The sequence below is a fragment of the Myxine glutinosa genome, chromosome 4 (genome assembly GCF_964187855.1).
Source record: "Myxine glutinosa chromosome 4, kmMyxGlut1.1, whole genome shotgun sequence".
Lineage (NCBI taxonomy): Eukaryota > Metazoa > Chordata > Myxini > Myxiniformes > Myxinidae > Myxine > Myxine glutinosa.
In genome coordinates, this window is record NC_136264.1 from 91,102,130 (window position 1) to 91,124,219 (window position 22,090).

The following is a 22,090-nucleotide window of genomic DNA, read 5'->3' on the forward strand; positions in this document are numbered from 1 at the left end:
TCTCAAATGTTGTTTGTGTGCTTCCCCTTCTCTCCCCATCTTGTCTACCGCTCCCCTTATTATATACTTTGTGTCTCTTTTGATTTTTTGTGTGATAAATGTTGGCTCTTTCACGAGCCTCGATCCTGTATACAAAAAAAAAAAAGTTGTCAGAAATGTCAAACTGATGTATAACTGCAAACTTGTATTAATAAAAGTCATTACCCATGCATGCAAAGTGCATGCATTACCCGTGCATCCCCCCCATTCCCCCCCCCCCCCCCGCCTTCCCATGCCTCCTCCCCCCAAGCTCTCTCCCTCCCACAGATCTTCCGTTGTCCCTGTTCTCTGCTGTTGTACTTGTGTGCTTCCCTCTCTCTCCCCATCTTGTCTCCCGCTCCCTTTATTGTATGTATTGTGTGTCGGTTTTTTTTTTTTGTGATTGATGTTGGCTCTTACACGAGCCTCGATCTTGTATAAAAAAAAGATTTAAAAAAAAGTGAAAAGCGGGGTTAAGCAATTGGTTCACTTCAGTCTGTCTGTTCATCCATCTGTCCATCCACGAACATCAGATTATGATGGAGAAACAACTTGATTTCAATTAAATGTTATATTTTGAACACGAATCGGAAAACAAACATGTAGTTAACAATGCATTGGCTCTAAATTTGCCGCAATCGCACATGCGCATATAGGAGCGAGATAATTTTTAGTGGCAAAGCCGCTTCAATATTTGGCTATGTCCTTCCTTCCATGCTTCCATCTATCCATCCATCAAAAATGAAGAAGAAACAAAAACAGTTTTTTTTCGTTTTTTTTTTTTTAATACGACCGTTACAATCTTTATTTTATTTCAATTTAATTATATCGTTGAACACTGTAGAACACAGATCGCCTTCTAACCATTTCCAAAAACCTCCAGTTTTGCAATAGTTGGACATGTTAAATTAGGTGGTGTATAAGACTGTTATTTGTCATGGTCTATCGACTTGGCTGTGGATTTCTTGCCTGTCTTTTGCAGTTTCTCCATTAAGAAAAGTCATTGCAATGAACATAACCCATTTGATATTTTAATTACCACAGGTGAAATCGATGGCTCAAGCCATTTATTTCACTCAAGCCGACTGGCACGGTCTTCAAGCAGCCATAAATCATCTGGACTGGTCTCCCATCTCTACTGCCTCTGACATCAACTCTTCCTGGGAAGTAAACTGCTCTCTCTCATGCACAGATTTATCCCATCTCGTCTTCAGTTGTCATGCCCTTCCTCCCGTCCATGGTACACTGAAGCTTGTGGTGAGGCAGTTGCCATGAAGCAACTTGCCTTTACCTCATGGAAGGCAAATCCAATTGAAGGAAATCTCAGTTCCTTTCACAAAGCTCGGAACAAGTGTGTGTCTACCCTCAGGAAAGCCAGGAAACAATATCTCTCTACTCTCAAGTCTGAACTCTCAAACCTGTCTCCTTCCTCCAAATATTGGTGGCGTCTGTTCAAATCTGTTCCTGGTGTTTGTGTACCCCTTCCATTCCCCCCCCCCCCCCCCCCCCCCCACCTCAAAAAACTACACAGCTGACATTGTGGGGGATTCCAGTCAAATCCCATTGCCAGGAATTTCACATTTGGCCCTGTTTGAGCAAAGCTGGCAAATTACCCCTGGCCTGTGGTAATATGCCCTGCTTGTTGAAACTTTCAGGCACCAACCTTGAACAACTAGCAGCGTGGATGAGAGGACGTGGCTTGAAAGCTGCCTCTTACAAAAACAACTCCAATGTTATTCTTTCCATCCTGTCTTTGAAGTACATTTAATTATTTCCTATCAAGTATAAAGACCCGAGCCTGATGTGTTTTGTTGAGAAGCTGCTGTAAATGACAGCCATGTACATGCCTTAATAAATCCTCCTGTAACTGCACAAGATGTCTCAGATTCATCTTTGCTCTATTAGGGTGGGGGGGTGGGGGGGGTGGTAAATCCCCGACAACACCGCACATGAAAGCCGAATGCCTCAACTGTGTTTGCCTCAAAATCTTGTATCCCGAACCCATCTCTCTCTGTACCCACCTTTCCCAGTCGAACCCAACTGCTCCAGGACTCTGTGTCCTTCTCTACTGACAAGGTGGAAAAGTTTTTGTCAAACCTCGACTCTGATTCTGCAACTGGACCAGATGGCATCAGCTCATGGGTCCTAAAATCCTGCTCTGCCGCTCTATCTCACCCTCTCTCTCACCCTCTCTCTGTTCTCTTCACCCTCTCTTTTGCTCAAGGTCATCTGTCATCAGCTTGGAAATCAGCCAACATTACCGCTTCACACAAAAAATGTGCAAAAACATATCCTTGCAACTACAGACCAATCAGCATGCTCCCAATAATCAGCAAGGTCGTGGAATCAATCATCGCTTCTGACATCAAATCCTTCCTCTTCTCCAATGGCTTGATCTCGGATCATCAATTTGGATTCAGACCAGGTCATTCTCCTCTGGGCATGCTGCTTCTGCTGTCTCAACAATGGATGGAGGTCCTTAATGCCAAACAGGAAATCAGAGCTGTCTCCCTTGACATATCACGTGCCTTCTATACGGTCTGGCACCCTGCTCTGCTCTCTAAACGTTCCTCCTATGGTATCCATGGAAATCTCCACGCATGGCTTGCGGACTTCCTCTCTGGTCATAGTCAACGTGTGGCCCTGAATGGATTTGTCTCGTCTCCCCTTCATGTTTCGGCTGGAGTTCCCCAAGGCAGTGTTGTGGGCCCTGTGCCTTTTCTGGTCTTCATCAATGATCTCTCCGACTCTGGAAAATCCTCTATCTCTTTGCTGATGACTCCATTCTCTACGCTCCGTACCTCATTCCTCAGATCGGCAGTCTGCAGCCTCCTCACTCTGCAGACCTGGACAAAATCACAGACTGGTCAAATAAGTGGAGCATGTCTTTCATTCCTGACAAATCTCACACTCTCACAATGTCTCTGCGAAAAGATTGTCTGGAAAACCCTCCCATCTACTTTCTGAACAATCCTCTCCAAGAAGTTCTGTCACTCAAGCTTTTGGGTCTCACTATCTGCCATGATCCTTCCTGGGAAAACCGCATTTCCAAGCTGACCTCCAAAGCCAGTCACCGACTGGGCATCATCCGTCATGCGAAGTCCTTCCTTGGCACACCTGAGCTCCTCACCACATAAAAGACTTTCATCCGCAGCTCAATGGAAAACTGTTCTCCCCTCTGGGCTGGTGCTCCTTCCTCACACCTATCTCGGCTTCACACTGTTGAAACCAAAGCTTTCCGAATCATTGGAATCTCCCGCGATGAAGCTAACTCCGAGGACCTTTCACTCACTCACCGCAGGCTGGTTGGTGGTCTCTGTCTTCTACTGACTCCTCTCCGGCCTTGCTCCCCCAGCTCTGTTCTCTGTCCCCCAAATATTCATACAGGTCGCACAAGAGCTGCCTGCAACCCTCTTATGGTTAAACTTCCAAAAGCAAGACTCTCATCACCTTCACTCTTTCATTCCTCTTTTCTCCCTCCTCTGGAACAAACTCCCTCACTCTATTCAATCCCACTCCTCCTTCCAGGTCTTTAAAACAGCTGTTCACCACCATCTCTTGTCTTCCCCCATCCAAAACTTTGATCTTTTCTTCCCCCGTTAATTCACCCCAGATCCACTTTTTTGAAATTCTGACTTCTTTCCTGGAAGTCCTCGCAGTGTCCATGTGTTTTATACCTCTCGCACACACCCCTTCTTCCTGTGCCTCCTCTCCCCCCCCCACCAAGCCCTCTCCCTCCCTCAGATCTCCCGATGTCCGTGCTCTCAAATGTTGTACTTGTGTGCTTCCCTCTCTCTCCCCCATCTTGTCTCCCGCTCCCTTTATCTTATGTTTTATGTGTGAGTTTGTCTTTTTGTGATTAATGTTAGCTCTTACAGCCTCTATCTTGTATACAAGAAAAGAAGAAAAAAAGCATGTGTACAGTAATCTCATGATTTACAAACCTTTTGATATATGAACTTTCAACCTTGTGTGCTAAAGTTCTTGAAAACAAAAAACTTCGATTTGCAACCTCAAAATCCGACACGACAAACTTTTGCTTGATTTCAGTCAACTTGGTTTCCAACAAATTCAAAACGTGACTTCTCGAACTTTTGTTCAAAATTTTTGATCGTGGAATTTAAAATAAACACACCTCATTACAAAACGCCACAGCATCATTTGGCTTGCATCCGGGACAATAACGTCAGAGCATGCTTACATCAATCAGTCCTACGCCGTCACGTTTGTGCTGAAGTGCATTTTATGTACTCGTTTTAAATGTTCTTGTACATTATTAATCCATAAGTATGGCTCCTAAAAGGAAATGCTTAAATAAGTGATACTATTGAAAAAAAGAAAGGAAAGTAGTATTGTTAAAGGAAATTGTAAATTTAAAGAAAGTTTAATGCTGGTGCTTACTTTGTGGATATTGTGCTTTATTTTGGCCTTGCAAATACAATGGTAACTACCACACACAATCACAAAGAAAAACAATCATGTTCACCTTTTTATTGTTATTTTATCCATTGTTATTACATTTTGCGGCCGAATGTTCTTGTGGAGGATGCCCCCTCCCCTCCACCCTCATTAGAAATCACTCTCAGTTTATGAACTTTAGATTTACGATCTGCTTTTTAGGAACACATGGTGTTCGTAAATCAAGTGATTGCTGCACTGTCATCATGAACTACCCTTCTTAATGATCAAATTGGCATCATTGATTTATTTTTTCATTGTGCCATAGCATAAACAACATTACTCATACATTTCACTATGTTCTTCTCAAAGATAATTATTTCTATTTTTGATCTTTAAATTCACAGAAAAGACAACCTTTAAAAAGCCCCATCACCTTCATCACCACTATTCTTGCCAAGATGTCTATTGATGTTCACATCGACAGTACCTAGGAGGAAGATCAGGCATTTTGTCAGTGTCACTTCCATTACTGCTACTTTTACTGTCAGGTGGTGATGGCTCAACAAAGTAATCGGTGATCAACCAACTTCATTGAGAGATTGGGTGGGATCCTAGAAATTATCTTCATGTCTGCTCCATAGCACAGCCCTTCATGCAGTCCACTTGTATAGCCTTTGCAAGTTTTCATGAGCAAAGCACTTTAGAACACTCATGTGGTGGTGCTGTCAAAGGAAGGCACAATGATGCCACACACTGCGTGACCACTGATGGCAAATTGATAATTAAATCAATCCCTTCTATCATGCTTTTGGAAGAAAATTCTCAAATTGCTATTCAGGAATTTGACGTAAACCTTTGCAGTAGTTGTTGGCAACAAAGTAGATTTGTATTAGGTATTTTCTTCCTGCACTGCTACTGGTGGGGGTTTTTTTTTTTCCTCATACAAGATCGAGACTTGTGACAGAAAGTAAAGTGGTTATGAATTAACACTTGGGCAATTGGGCCCCATTTGGACACACCAATAATCTTAGTGAAACATATCCACTGAATGAATCGTGATTAATGTAGAAATGCCTGAACAGAATTCCTGATGACGTCAGTTGTATTGCACGTTGATGTTGAATTCGTGAATGTTCTTGAAATGCAATGATTTCCTCGAGGGAATCTCAGGATAGCGTAGACGAAGTGTGTGCATTCGCCTCTGAGTTGCTTAGCCTGTCTTTAAATCTCGGCCCAGCTATAAACGGTCATAATGGTGTTACACAGGCTGGGTGATCCAGCAATGTGAGCTCAGTCCCTCGGATGGAAGTTAAACTGGGTGTCCCGTCTGCCAGCATTAGTTGATTGATGTTTAAGATCTCAAGTCTTTCGTGCGGAGGAGGCATGTTATTGCCGGCAATGTGAACAAATTACAAATTATTGTTGGAATGTGCAGGGGCACCGTATCAATGGTATAGCCGTGCCTCAATAATAATGCAACTAGACAGTTGAATTTCTGAATTCAATCCTAGTCCAGTAGTCCACTATGTATTTGTCATTCTTGTCAGTCCCTTTTCCCATTTCCTCCTTCCCCTTTCCTCCCCAATCACCCTGCCTGTCCACTCTTGCCCCACCCTATGCTGAAAAGTAATGTCAGTAAAGATCCATAGTAAGAGAATTTGCACAAAATAAAAGGGTCGACTTATTCCATCTCAAATCAACCAATCAAAATAAGTTTCAAGACAAACGCCTCAATGAAGATTACTAACCATTTCAACCCCTCCCCTCTTCCATACCCCCCCCCCCCCCCACACACATCTCCCCATAAAAATCATGGTCAAAGGAAATGTTACTGAGACTGTATGGCAATAGAACTCACACCAACAGAAAGTACAACAACAACAGGCATTTTAAGGCCATTTTCCCTGCTAGAGCGGGGGTTAGCCTTGCGGTCCCCATGACTATCTCCTCCATTTTGCCCTATTTTCTGCATCTCCCCTTGTTAGCCCCCTTGCCCGCATTTCTTCTTCCACCACCTTTAGCCAAGTCCTTCTCGGACTTCCCCGTCCTCTACTTCCTTCCACATTCATTTCCATCATTCTTCTCAACCAGTCACTTTCACCCTTTCTCAACACATGACCAAACCTAAACCATCTCAACCTGTTCCTCTTCACAGCATCCATCACAGGCTCTATTCCCATCATCTTTCGCAATTCGTCATTTGTCTTCCTCTCTCTCAACGATACTCCGCACATCCACTGAACCATTCGCATTTCCACCCTTTCCAGCCTTCGTTGCTGCTCTACGTTCATTACCCATGTGTCGCTCCCATAAATCATGACACCTCTCACACATGCAGCATACACCTTTCCCTTCAGCTTCAATGACACTCCCCTCCTCGTCAGCACGCCACTCAGTTCCCGAAACTTCTTCCATGCACATCTCACTCGAGCAACTGTTGCTGAGTCTGATCCACCTTCTCCATTCAGCATGTCTCCTAGGTAACAAAATGTTTTCACACGTTTCAGCCTCACGCTGTCTCCAAGATCCAACTCAACATTTCCACAATCTGCAGCTCCCTCTGTGCACACCTTACATTTGAATGTAGCTGTCACACTGGTTAATGACCCTCTCAGACCACTACATTTTTGATGACAACAGAAAGTACGAATTTCACAATTCAAAACTACAAACGTAAAAGTGGCCATTATGCTATCTTTACAAATAGCAAATATTTTGACAGCTTCCAATGCCCAACCACCTCACATTCCCCTTAGATTCCTTTTTATCCTCCCCTTTTTTGCAGTCACTTTTCAACCCCTTAATTTTTTCCTCCTTTGTCCATATTTCCACTCTAAGACTCTGTTTTAACCCCTAATTCTCCTTCGCTCCTCCCTCTCTACATATGTAGCAATTGTTTTGTTTGCATTATATTATTTGCTTTCTTTATCTTCCTAGTTATTTATCTTTGAAGCACAAATACATAATTATGTGCTAGTCATGTAACACATCGATGTGTTTCTTGTGACGCTGTGGATTACTGTATGTGCTACCAGGGTGCTGAGTGGAAATGCAATCGATGTCTTCCACGCTGGATGTCTGGACAGCTTGTCGAGCAGTTTGCGTATACTTCGCCTCGCTCTTAACAGTCTTACGTCACTTCCTCATAAAGCATTCAACCTGGGGCAGCTGCAGGAGCTGTAGGTTTTGGGTGGTGGTTCTTGCATAATCAATATATTTGTTCTAAAATGGCTCATTTTCCAAACGGCATTGCATTTTAAATATTATGAAGTGCATGTGCAGTTATTATTTAAATAAATTTAAATAAAATAGCATTTTAAAAAATATAATGAAGACAAAGTGAGTGCATGTGCAGTGGTTAAATGTAAATATAAATATTTGGCTCCATTGGGTTGTTTTTCAGGGATTTGAGCAGAAACGATTTGCATCGCCTTGAGGGCCTCACTTTCTTTCACTTGGAAGCATTGAAGGTCTTGCACCTCCAGCGGAACTCAATCGTTGAGCTTGATGATGATGCCTTCTTGGGTCTGCGCAGTATTCGCTCTCTGTACGGCACTTCACATTCTTTCTTTCTTTTCTAACATTAATCTCCTTATAAGTTGTTATGCAGCGGGCATGCTAGCATGAGCCATATGCAAACTTCTGTGTCATCCCCAGGAACCTGCAGCACAACATGATAACGGCAGTGAGCACGGGGTGGGTGTATGGTCTCGAGCCTCTACAGCAACTTTCCCTGAGTCACAACAACCTCACCAGGATCGATGGAAATTCCTGGAGTTTCTGCCCTAACCTTCGTGATCTGTGAGTAGGATGGTTAGGCACATTTCTTAAACTCCTTCACAACTTGCATTGCTTGGTTTGGGCCTCTATGATCACTGAAGGTAATATACAAGGTAAAATAAGGTAAAAGAAGGTAAGAAGGTAAGAAGAAGGTAAAATACAAGCCTGCTATTGGCTTACCGGTTAAGGTGGCAAGCTTATGATTTTAGGGTCTTGAGCCCTGTCATGGGCTGAGGTCGGCAAAATGAGTGCCAGCTTACTGGCAACAGGGGCACTGCATCAGTGGTACAGCCATGCTTCGTGCAATGATGCAAGCAGCAGCCACAAACTGCATACGAAATAATGTATCATAATAATAATAATAATAATAAACTGAAGGTAATTGGTTTGATCCTAACACTGTTGCGCAGGGACCTTGCGTGGAATGACCTGCACCGCCTGGAGAAGGGAAGCTTTTCTGGCTTGCCAGGTCTGCAGCTCCTGGGGTTGGCTCACAATTCGATTGTGCACATCACCAGTGGTGCATTCCATGGTCTTGATGCCCTGCAGAGTCTGTGAGTGATTGTGTGGCTTTCTGTTACATCATGACCTTCTTTGGCCTGAACCCATTTTTGTTCTGAGCACTTCAACTCATGTTTTACTTTGGACATTATTCACCATTTCCAAACTGTCATTCATAGCCATTATAAGTCATTTTATTATATGCAACTTTCTCCATTGCATTGTTTTTGAACACCGCACCTTTCCTATGCCATCTCCAGGCATTGCAAATCGTCATTGCTGGGCACCGAAGGGGGCTCGGCAGTGACGCACGCTGAAAGGGAGTACTCAGTTTTCACTCTGGTTGTTTGTTGTACACCGCACCTTTCCTATGCCATCTCCAGGCATTGCAAATCGTCATTGCTGGGCACCGAAGGGGGCTCGGCAGTGACGCACGCTGAAAGGGAGTACTCAGTTTTCACTCTGGTTGTTTGTTTTCTTGTTTTCTTGTTTGTTTGTCCGGGCGATATCTCAGCCATCCTTTGAGCTCGGAAGCTGAAATTTTGGCACAGTAGTGAGCAAGTCCTTTGTCAAAAATTGTATTTTTGGTTTTTGAATAATCAATTAATTGAGGAGTTATTTAATTATTAGCGATTAATTAAGTACTTATTTAATTAATCAAATTTCCTTTCTCTTCTGACCATTAACTCAGACACCTTTTGAGTTAGGAAGCTGATATTTGGACATGCCAATGACCAAGTGATTTGGCTGCAAAGGCTATTTTTGATTTATTAATTAATCAATTAATCAATAAATCGATTAATTATTTAATTATTAGATTAATGACTAAATTTTTTTTTTTTTTTAAGTTACAGATTCTGATGAAATGGTGGTGGTTTATGTGTTCTCTGACCGAATTGATCAATAATTTAATTTTTTTATGATTATTATTTATTTATTTTCATTATTAATCATTTATTTATCTTCTTTCGCATTTGGCCTGGATAAGAATCATCCCAGTGTGTACCCTGGATAAGAATAGGTACGCCGTATCCCTGCGTGTCGTAAGAGGCGACTAAGAGGGTTGGCGTCAGGAAGGGCACCCGGCCATAAAAACATTGCCTCAAAAAGAGAACCATGACAATGACAACTACATGTGGGAAGGGTACAGCCCGAAGTGGAGATCGGTTTCTGAGGTTTGGGACATGGAATGTAGGGACAATGACAGGGAGATCAGGAGAAGTGGTGGAAGTATTGGTCAGAAGAAGAGTGGACATATGTTGTGTGCAAGAGACGAGATGGAAGGGAAGTGGTGTGAGAATGGTGAAGGGTAGGCAGGGACAGAAATACAAGTTTGTGTGGCAAGGGTGCCTGGAGGGTGTGAATGGTGTTGGTGTCCTGTTTTCTGAGGAGTTTGTAGACAGTGTGGTGAGTGTGACTAGAGTGAGTGATAGGTTGATGATGGTGAAAATGATGATTGGAAAGCTCTTGGTGAACGTCATCTCGGGATATGCTCCGCAGGTTGGTCGAAGCGATGAAGAGAAGGACAAGTTCTGGTGTGCGATAGAGAAGCTGATGGAAAACGTGAAAGATGAGGAAGTTGTTGTGGTAGGAGGAGACCTAAATGGACATGTGGGAAGGAGTATGGATGGTTTTGACGGAGTTCATGGGGGTTACGGATATGGTGTGAGAAATGGAGAAGGTGAAAGGATTTTGGAGTTTGCTGATGGAGCTGATTTGTTGATTTGTAATACTCAGTTCCAGAAAGAGGATAATAAGCTTGCTACATACACGTCAGGTGGGTCGACGACAACCGACCGTTGACTACCTGATGGTGCGTAGGTGAGATAGGGGGCACCTCCGGGACACAAAGGTGATCCCGGGGGAGGAGGCTGTTTCACAGCACCACTTGGTTGTCTGCGACGTAAGGGTGAAAGGTGCGAGGAGAGCTCGGCGGGTGAAGTACCAACCGAGAATGAAGGTGTGGAGGTTGAAAGAGGTGACAGTAAGGGAGGCATTAAAAGAGAGGCTGAGTAGGGTCGAGGATGATGTGGTTGAGCTTGAAAGTGGTTGGATGTCAATGAATGCTAGTCTGTTGGGAGCCGTTGGTGAGGTATGTGGATGGACAAAAGGACCACCGAGGCACTCGGAAACATGGTGGTGGGATGATGAAGTTGGAAAGAAGATTGACGAGAAGAGGAAGAAGTTCAAGCAGTGGCAGAAGGCGAAGGGTACGGGAGCAGAAACAGCAGAGCATGAAAGTTATAAGGCAGCCAGGAAGGCTGCAAAGAAAGAGGTAGCAAAGGCGCCGGAGGTATGTAGGAAAATGTTCGGAGAACGCTTGGATTCGGAAGAGGGTCAGAAAGCAGTATTCAGGATTGCAAAGCAGATAGCGAAAGAGAGGTGTGATGTGATGGGGGTGAGTTGCTTGAAGGATGAAGTGGGACAAATCGTTGTCGACCCAGATGGAATTAAAGGAAGATGGAAAAGATATATGGAAATGCTATTGAATACAGAGAATGAATGGGATGGCAACATAGAGAGTAACCCAGTTTTAGGACCGGCAGAGAAGATAACTGAGAAGGAAGTTGAGGAAGCGATAAAAGCAATGAAGGGTAGAAAAGCAGGAGGGCCGACGGGAGTTGTGGGAGATATGTTGAAGGCAGCAGGAAGTTGGGGTGTGAAGAGAATGACAGAGATCTGTAATCTGGTGGTGAAAGAAGGCCGAATTCCAGTGGATTGGGAACTGAGTATCCTCGTCCCTCGAAACAAGGGGAAAGGTGACCCTCTGGAGTGTGGCTCGTACCGAGCGATAAAGTTATTGGAGCATGGAATGAAGGTATTGGGAAGGGTGTTGGAGAGGAGGATAAGGAAGAAAGTGAAGATCGACGAAATGCAGTTTGGATTCATGCCAGGAAGAGGAACGACGGACGCGCTTTTCATTGTGAGGCAGTTGCAGGAGAAGTACATGGAGAAGAGGAAGAAGTTGTTTCTTGGGTTTGTTGATCTGGAGAAAGCATTCGATCGGGTTCCACGCAAAGTATTGACATGGGCATTGAGGAAGTTAGGAGTGGAGGAATGGTTGACCAGAGTCGTGATGGCAATGTACAAAAGAGCGCGCACAGCTGTAAGGACGAAGGACGGGAACAGTGGTGAGTTTGAGGTGAAGGTGGGAGTGCATCAGGGGTCGGTACTCAGTCCACTACTATTTGTAGCTGTGATGGAGGTGCTGGCTCAGAACGTAAAGGAGGGTTTACCATGGGAGTTGTTGTATGCAGATGATCTGGTGTTGATTGCGGAAAGTATGGCTGGACTGAAGGAAAAGATGAACACGTGGAAGGAATGTATGGAGACAAAAGGTCTGAAGGTGAATATCGGAAAGACGAAGGTGATGGCAAGTGGTAAAGCATGTGGTGAGGTGGAAAGAACTGGGAAGTGGCCCTGTGCTGTGTGTAGGAAGGGTGTCGGAGTGAACTCCATTCAGTGTACAATGTGCGCTGAGTGGGTTCATCAAAAATGTAGTGGTCTGAGAGGGTCATTAACCAGTGTGGCAGCTACATTCAAATGTAAGGTGTGCACAGAGGGAGCTGCAGATGGAGGAAATGTTGAGTTGGATCTTGGAGACGGCGTGAAGCTGGAAGGTGTGAAAACATTTTGCTACCTCGGAGACATACTGAATGGAGAAGGTGGATCAGACTCGGCAATGGTTGCTCGAGTGAGATGTGCATGGAAGAAGTTTCGGGAATTGAGTGGCGTGCTGATGATGAGGGGAGTGTCGTTGAAGCTGAAGGGAAAGGTGTATGCTGCATGTGTGAGAAGTGTTATGATTTATGGGAGCGAGACATGGGTAATGAACGTAGAGCAGCAACGAAGGTTGGAAAGTGTGGAAATGCGAATGGTTCGATGGATGTGCGGAGTATCGTTGAGAGAGAGGAAGACAAATGATGAATTGCGAGAGATGATGGGAATAGAGCCTGTGATTGATGCTGTGAAGAGGAACAGGTTGAGATGGTTTGGTCATGTGTTGAGGAAGGATGAAAGTGACTGGTTGAGAAGAGTGATGGAAATGAATGTAGAAGGAAGTAGAAGACGGGGAAGACCGAGAAAGACTTGGCTAAAGATGGTGGAAGAAGAAATGCGGGCAAGGGGGTTAACAAGGAGAGATGCAGAAAATAGGGCAAAATGGAGAAGATTGTCATGGGGACCGCAAGGCTAACCCCCGCTCTAGCAGGGAAAATGGCCTTTAAAATGCATGTTGTTGTTGTTTTCTCATTTGGCCAATATCTCAGGCACCTTTTGAGCTGGGAAGCTACTATTTGGACATGACAGTGACCAAGTGATGTGGCTATCAAGGATATTTTTGATTTATTGATTAATCATTTAATCGATTAATTATTTATTGATTAATCGATTAATTATTTATTGATTAATCAATTAATTATTTAATTTTTTATTAATGACTTATTTAATTAAATTTCTAAAAGATACATCTTCGGATGAAGCACGAGTGGTTTAGTTAAGCTTTTAGCCAATTGATTAAGAAAATATTTTCTGATAATCTTTTATTGATTTTAATCATACAATTAATCAATCAATTAGCGTACACCTCTCCCTCCCAATGCAGCCTCTATGAGCTGCACTGCGGTATTGCCGGGTGCCAGAGGCGCCCCGGCAATGCCACGCTGTAGGATATTTAATTATTTGGCATGGTGGTGGTGTACTTTGAATGTATCTGTACTTGTTTGTTTTCTTTCTTGTTTTCTTGTTTGTTTGTCCGGGCGATATCTCAGCCATCCTTTGAGCTAGGAAGCTGAAATTTCGGCACAATAGTGAGCAAGTCCTTTGTCAAAAACGTTATTTTTTGTTTTTTGATTAATCAATTAATTGAGGAGTTATTTAATTATTAGCGATTAATTGAGAACCAGTTCACTGGTAATTCCCTGTTTGTCGTAAAAGGCGACGAAAAGGGTTGGCGTCGGGAAGGGCATCCGGCCGTAAAACATTGCTTCAAAAAGGGGACCAAAAAACAACAACCATGGTTCCCGAAAAAGGCCAACCCCTGCTTTGCGGGGAAAAATGGCCTCTAAAAGTGTTTTTTTTTTGTTTTGTTTTTTTAATTAAGTACTTATTTAATTAATTAAATTTCATTTCTCTTCTGACCATTAACTCAGGCACCTTTTGAGTTAGGAAGCTGATATTTGGACATGCCAATGACCAGGTGATTTGGCTGCAAAGACTATTTTTACCTTCGCAAAAGCGGAAGGTTATGTTTTGATCGCTGTGTATTTATTTGTATGTCTGTGTGTGTGTGTGTGTGTATGTTATTCGCATAACTCAAAAAGTATTCAACCGATTCGCATGAAATTTGGTGGGATGATAGGTTATTATCCGGGAACCATTTGATTAGATTTTGGAATCGATCGGGTCAAAGGTCAAGGTCAAGGTCATGAAAAGGTCAAAATCGTCTTTTTACCATAGCGCGGTCAATTTGTGTCCAATTTGTATGAAACTAATGCCAAAATGTTCAGAATTCAATGCCCAATCTTGTGATATGCGACATGACACTGACGTCATAACCCTTGTTAGCGGTTGGGGGCCAAAGGTCAGGGGGGTCACGCCCTTGCAAAATGTGCGGTTTTTTAAAAATCATAACGCGGTCAATTTGGATCCAAATTGGTTGAAAGTAGATGTGTCATTCTTATGTGTCATGATGTTTTCGACTGTTGGTGCAATTTGAAGAGATGAAAAACAGAACATATATATATATATATGCATATTTTACAGTTGTAAGGATGCATGTAATAAACTTGGATTAGCAGCCGTAAACATGGTTCTTTCCGTGCAAATCAACGGGACTATGGCACAGTGACAACGAATCAGCGCCGAGATCTTGTAGTCATCGAGTGTCATTCCCTCGAATCTTGCTACACAGATCTTGTAGTCTTTTATTTTGGCAACAAAAGTAGCTGCGGCGAAGGTATGCGCTCTACCGAGTGCCCGTTCTAGTTGATTTATTAATTAATCAATTAATCGATTAATTATTTAATTATTCGATTAATGACTAAATTTTTTTTGTTTGTTTAAGTTACAGATTCTGATGAAATGGTGGTGGTTTATGTGTTCTCTGACCGAATTGATTAATAATTTAATTTTTTTATGATTATTATTTATTTATTTTCATTATTAATCATTTATTTATTTTCTTTCTCATTTGGCCAATATCTCAGGCACCTTTTGAGCTCGGAAGCTAATATTTGGACATGAGTGACCAAGTGATGTGGCTATCAAGGATATTTTTGATTTATTGATTAATCAATTAATCAATTAATCGATTAATTATTTAACTATTCGATTAATTACTAAAAAAATATATAAAAAAATTCAGTTACAGATTCTGATGAAATGGTGGTGGTTTCTGTGTTCTGTGACCGAATTGATTAATAATTTAATTTGTTAATGATTATTATTTATTTATTTTCATTATTAATCATTTATTTATTTTCTTTCCCATTTGGCCAATATCTCAGGCACCTTTTGAGCTGGGAAGCTAATATTTGGACATGACAGTGACCAAGTGATGTGGCTATCAAGGATATTTTTGATTTATTGATTAATCATTTAATCGATTATTTATTAATTGATTAATTATTTATTGATTAATCAATTAATTATTTAATTTTTTATTAATGACTTATTTAATTAAATTTCTAAAAGATACATCTTCAGATGAAGCACTAGTGGTTTAGTTATGCTATTAGCCAATTGATTAAGAAAATATTTTGTGATAATCTTTTATTGATTTTAACTATACAATCAATCAATCAATTAGCATACACCTCGCCCTCCCAATGCAGCCTCTATGAGCTGCACTGCGGTATTGCCAGGCGCCGGAGGCGCCCCGGCTATGCCGCGCTGTCGGATATTTAATTATTTGGCATGGGGGCTGTGTACTTTGAATGTATCTGTACTTGTATGATTATTTTTTTTATCTGCCCTATAGTTTTCTGATCATGCTAGATTCTTCTGTATAGTCAAGCAAACTTTTTAAAGGCTCCTTTGGCCCCCTTACCTTTATTCTTCTTCCGCTTCTTTTTTTATTTGCTTTCCTCTTTATTTTTTTTATATTTCCCCTCATGTCCCAACCTCCCATCTAGAACACACATGTGCACACAGATGTGTGTGTGCGTTTCATAAGTCTGGTCCTCATAAATGTAATCATTTTTTGACCAGTACCGGCTTTTCCTAAAGTATTGTAGTAACATTTAAAGAATGTTGTAAATGATATGATTTCCACAACACATTACACTTCATCTTACTTGATAACCCTCAAAATACTTGTTTACCCAATAGCTTGTTGATACACAAATTGTAAAATAGTTTGCATGCGCTCTCGCACATGCATACATAAAGGGTAATTTTTGTTTAAATTTATAATTTGTTTAAATGTATTCACGGAATCATGAAAAATATTTATAATCTTGTAAAAAAAAATATAATAAAGCTATTAGTCTGAAATTTGAAGCATCTATAAACATCGGAAATGCTAATCTGTTAGTCGGCATCTCTGTCTGAGCAACATGGCCATCATACAATGTGCATGAAAATATTAATCGTAAAATGGATTTATGGAAAGTGGTTATTCCAGTGTGACTGTACAAAGGAAACTTTTTGTAAATGACTTGAAACTGCCAATAAGAAAAGAATATTGCGTCTGGTTCTTCAATTTGAGCAAGAAGGAAGTGTAATTTTTTTTGTTTTGAAAGTTGAGGCTCTTGGAGAAGTGAGATCATAGAATGGATCAGAACGTAACAAAGCAAAAGGAACAGGAGAAAGTGAGGGGGTTGGGGGGGGGGGGGGAATGCACTAACAGCAGGGTTGAGGGAAAAAATAGAGGGAAACTTGTACAAATAAGGGATGTGGGGTTGAATGAGGGGTTGGGCATGATACATAGCATGGACAAGATAGATACACATGGGTGAAACTCCTTCCGTATAGCACGGCACTCCATATTTTTGTAATGACTCGTACGGAGGTTTCCGTATTTTCGACATCAGAAAAGCATGCTGTTGAATTTCGGGAATTGAGGTGCTATTCCGATATGCTGATTCGTTTCTTAACCGTGCAGATTTGTGTCGAAGTTATCCGGGTACAAACGATTGCGAACGAGTTACTGTGAAGAAATATCCGCCAAGTAGAAGAACATCTGCCTACTTCAACTTTTTATATATTATTTTATCATCTTTCAAATTGGATCAGCGCTTCGATTCCTTCGCCAAATCTAAGCATTTTCTTTTTATTTCACATGATTTCGGAGTTTACTGATTTTCTTTCGTTGAAAATATGATGTGATCTGTGAGGTTTGTGCCTCTGCTTTTGGCGTTGTGCAACCTTTGGTTTTCATCCGTGACGTGCATCTTTGGTGTTCGATGTCTTTGTGGTATTTTACCATCTTTGATATCTTTTACAACTGTGTTTTGACCTTTGACAAAGATGAGTTTCTTTTTATTCTCCTATCCATAACGTGTGCGTGCGTGCATGCGTGCGTGCGTGCGCGCGCGTGCGCACTACCGGTCAAAACTTTTAGAACACCTCAATTTTAACAGTTTTTATTGAAATTTACGCAGTTTAATGTCTCAATGTACTCTGAAATTAAGCATAGAACAAATAAACAATAGGAGATAAAAAAGAAATCATAGAATCATTTTGTTTAACAAAATTTCATTTAAACTTTTGACTCAGCAAAGTATCCACCTTTTGCAGATATAACCGCCGAACACACTCGTATTCTTTCTACAATGGAAATCAAATATTGTTCGGGAAGTTCTTCCCAACACTGTTGCAGAAGTTCCCACAAATGTGTTGCACTTGTAGGTTGCTTTGCTTTCATCCTTCTGTCCAGTTCATTCCAAACCAGCTCGATGGGGTTTAAGTCTGGAGACTGTGCTGGCAATTCCAGATTTGAAGCCTACCGTCTTGTTCTTTTCCTCGAAGGTAGTTTTGACATAGCCTGGAGGTGTGTTTAGGGTCATTATCTTGCTGTAGGATGAACCCCTGACCAACTAGTCGTACACCAGAGGGTATTGCATGGCGCTGCAAAATGCTGTGGTAGCCCTTTTGGTTCAGGGTTCCAGTCACTCTGTGCAAGTCGCCGACTCTGGATCCAGCAAAAGAGCCCCAGACCATCACGCTTCCTCCTCCATGTTTGAGAGTTGGTGGCACACACTGAGGAACCATCCTTTCGCCTACTCGACGGCGTACAAAAACCCTGCGTGATGAACCAAAGATTTCAAATTTTGATTCATCGGTCCATAAGACCTTCTTCCAGTCTTCAGTAGTCCACTGGTGGTGCTTCATGGCCCAGGCAAGCAGCAACAACAACAACAACAACAACAACATGCATTTTAAGGCCATTTTCCCTGCTAGAGCGGGAGTTAGCCTTGCGGTCCCCATGACAATCTTCTCCATTTTGCCCTATTTTCTGCATCTCTCCTTGTTAACCCCCTTGCCCGCATTTCTTCTTCCACCATCTTTAGCCAAGTCTTTCTCGGTCTTCCCCGTCCTCTACTTCCTTCGACATTCATTTCCATCACTTCTCAACCAGTCACTTTCTTCCTTCCTCAACACATGACCAAACCATCTCAACCTGTTCCTCTTCACAGCATCAATCACACGCTCTATTCCCATCATCTTTCGCAATTCATCATTTGTCTTCCTCTCTCTCAACGATACTCCACACATCCACCAAACCATTCACATTTCCACCCTTTCCAGCCTTCGTTGCTGCTCTACGTTCATTACCCATGTCTCGCTCCCATGAATCATAACGCTTCTCACACATGCAGCATACACCTATCCCTTCAGCTTCAACGACACTCCCCTACTCATCAGCACGCCACTCAGTTCCCGAAACTTCTTCCATGCACATCTCACTCGAGCAACCGTTGCCGAGTCTGATTCACCTTCTCCATTCAGCATGTCTCCGAGGTAGCAAAATGTTTTCACACCTTCCAGCTTCACGCCTTCTCCAAGATCAATCTCAACATTTCCTCCATCTGCAGCTCCCTCTGTGCACACCTTACATTTGAATGTAGCTGCCACACTGGTTAATGACCCTCTCAGACCACTACATTTTTGATGAACCCACTCAGCGCACATTGTACATTGAATGGAGTTCACTCCGACACCCTTTCTGCACACAGCACATGGCCACTTCCCAGTTCTTTCCACCTCACCACATGCTTTACCACTTTCCATCACCTTCTTCTTTCATATATTCACCTTCAGACCTTTTGTCTCCATACATTCCTTCCACTTGTTCATCTTTTCCTTCAGTCCATCCATACTTTCCGCAATCAACACCAGATCATCTGCATACAACAACTCCCACGGTAAACCCTCCTTTACGTTCTGAGCCAGCACCTCCATCACAGCTACAAATAGTAGTGGACTTAGTACCGACCCCTGATGCACTCCCAACTTCACCTCAAACACACCACTGTTCCCGTCCTTCGTCCTTACAGCTGTGCGCGCTCTTTTGTACATTGCCATCACTACTCTGATCAACCATTCCTCCACTCCTAACTTCCTCAATGCCCATGTCAATACTTCGCGTGGAACCCTATCGATTGCTTTCTCCAGATCAACAAACCCAAGAAACAACTTCTTCCTCTTCTCCATGTACTTATCCTGCAACTGCCTCACAATAAAGAGCACGTCTGTCGTTCCTCTTCCTGGCATAAATCTAAACTGCATTTCGTCGATCTTCACCTTCTTCCTTATCCTCCTCTCCAACACCCTTTCCAATACCTTCATTCCATGCTCCAATAACTTTATCGCTCGGTACGAGCCACACTCCAGAGGGTCACCTTTCCCCTTGTATAGAGGGACGAGGGTACTGTTACGGATTTGTCCCTTCCGCTGTGGTGGTTTTCATCCACTTGAAACCCTTCTGGTTCTATGTAGTATTATTATTATTGTTGTTTAAAGGAAATGGTTATTGTGGTTAAAAGGTTAAAAGCGCTCATGGAAAAACGAGACAGGAAACAGGATCGAGCACCGGAAGACGACGATAGAGAAGAGGAAGAAGAAGAGGGGAAGAGGAAGAAGTGGAAAGACGCGGTTGTAGAAGCTCCGTACCTAGCGTGGTTGAGCGAACGTCGCGAGTGAACTTTGAGTCTGAAAAGAATCGTGCGATCGGTGTTATCGCTGGAGGATTGAAAAGCCTGCGTAGTCAGGTACAGGCGTGAAATTCGGGAGAATCCTCGCCTTGAGGCTGTGGCTCAAGTAAGAGCCGTCCGCCATTTTGGAACCTCGCGCAGCGTTCGCGGAACAAGGTTTTGCCGCGTCCGCTGGTCTCGCCCTCCGGTGGTTTGCCGGGGATGTGTGGGCGCGACAGCGGCGTTTGAAGAATACGGTGCGGTTCGCCGGTTGAACTGTGAATGTGCACGTTTGGATCGCGTCTTTGGGATTCCTCTTTCCACCGCTAATTTGCTGTTGGTTGGGACCACGTGACGGTCCCCGCCTTGCCTACACCTCCTAGCTCGCGTCTTCGCTTCATTGCCTCTTCGCCAGGATCCCCTCTGTGTTATAGAGACATTGAGGAGTGCTCTGTTCCATTCCCTGGGAGTGCCGTGAGTTTGAGTTCGGTTACTAGAGAAGATGGTACCATCTTAAGATATTGATTGTATGGTTGATTGCTCGCATTGTTGTATCGTGATTCCTGTGTACACTTTAATATATTCTTTGGTTGTGGATAACTCTTGGTGTGGTTTCCATATTGATTTCGACACGGAATAACATATTTTTCTGCCGTGGCTACTCCCGGGGTTCGGAAGTATACCGAGACCAGGAGGTCGGGGAGGAACACGTAACAGTACTCAGTTCCCAAACCACTGGAATGCGGCCTTCTTTCACCACCAGATTACAGATCTCTGTCATTCTCTTCACACCCCAACTTCCTGCTGCCTTCAACATATCTCCCACAACTCCCGTCGGCCCTCCTGCTTTTCTACTCTTCATTGCTTTTATCGCTTCCTCAACTTCCTTCTCAGTTATCTTCTCTGCCGGTCCTAAAACTGGGTTACTCTCTATGTTGCCATCCCATTCATTCTCTGTATTCAACAGCATTTCCATATATCTTTTCCATCTTCCTTTAATTCCATCTGGGTCCACAACGATTTGTCCCACTTCATCCTTCAAGCAACTCACCCCCATCACATCACACCTCTCTTTCGCTATCTGCTTTGCAATCCTGAATACCGCTCTCTGACCCTCTTCCGAATCCAAGCTTTCTCCGAACATTTTCCTACGTGCCTCCTGCGCCTTTGCTACCTCTTTCTTTGCAGCCTTCTTGGCTGCCTTATAACTTTCATGCTCTGCTGTTTCTGCTCCCGTAGCCTTCGCCTTCTGCCACTCCTTGAACTTCTTCCTCTTCTCGTCAATCCTCTTTCCAACTTCATCATCCCACCACCATGTTAGCGAGTGCCTCGTTGGTCCTTTTGTCCATCCACATACCTCACCAACGGCTCCCAACAGACTGTCTTTCATTGACATCCAACCACGTTCAAGCTCAACTACATCATCCTCTACCCTACACAGCCTCTCTTTTAATGCCTCCCTTACTGTCACCTCTTTCAACCTCCACACCTTCATTCTCGGTTGGTACTTCACCCGCCGAGCTCTCCTCGCACCTTTCACCCTTATGTCGCAGACAACCAAGTGGTGCTGTGAAACAGCCTCCTCCACCGGGATCACCTTTGTGTCCCGGAGGTGCCCCCTATCGCACCTACGCACCATCAGGTAGTCACCGGTTGTCGTCGACCCACCTGACGTGTATGTAACAAGCTTATTATCCCCTTTCTGGAACTGAGTATTACAAATCAACAAATCAGCTCCATCAGCAAACTCCAAAATCCTTTCACCTTCTCCATTTCTCACACCATATCCGTAACCCCCATGAAGTCCCTCAAAACCATCCATACTCCTTCCCACATGCCCATTTAGGTCTCCTCCTGCCACAACAACTTCCTCATCTTTCACGTTTTCCATCAGCTTCTCTATCGCACACCAGAACTTGCCCTTCTCTTCATCGCTCCGACCAACCTGCGGAGCATATCCCGAGATGACGTTCACCAAGAGCTTTCCAATCATCATTTTCACCATCAACCTATCACTCACTCTAGTGACACTCACTACACTGTCTACAAACTCCTCAGAAAACAGGACACCAACACCATTCACGCCCTCCGGGCACCCTTGCCACACAAACTTGTATTTCTGTCCCTGCCTACCCTTCACCATTCTCACACCACTTCCCTTCCATCTCGTCTCTTGCACACAACATATGTCCACTCTTCTTCTGCCAATACTTCCACCACTTCTCCTGATCTCCCTGTCATTGTCCCTACATTCT

General features: G+C 43.2%; 1 protein-coding gene across 2 annotated transcripts in view; it reads left to right on the forward strand.

The window, feature by feature from the left end:
• LOC137424981 (leucine-rich repeats and immunoglobulin-like domains protein 1) overlaps window positions 1-22,090 on the forward strand; it is a 115,724-nt gene that overhangs the window by 30,667 nt on the left and 62,967 nt on the right. For both annotated transcript variants that reach the window (XM_068112922.2, XM_068112923.2), the window contains exons 5-8: window positions 7,455-7,598; window positions 7,823-7,966; window positions 8,077-8,220; window positions 8,610-8,753. In XM_068112922.2, coding sequence (XP_067969023.2) covers window positions 7,455-7,598; window positions 7,823-7,966; window positions 8,077-8,220; window positions 8,610-8,753 — 576 coding nt within the window. The remainder of the gene's footprint in view (window positions 1-7,454; window positions 7,599-7,822; window positions 7,967-8,076; window positions 8,221-8,609; window positions 8,754-22,090) is intronic.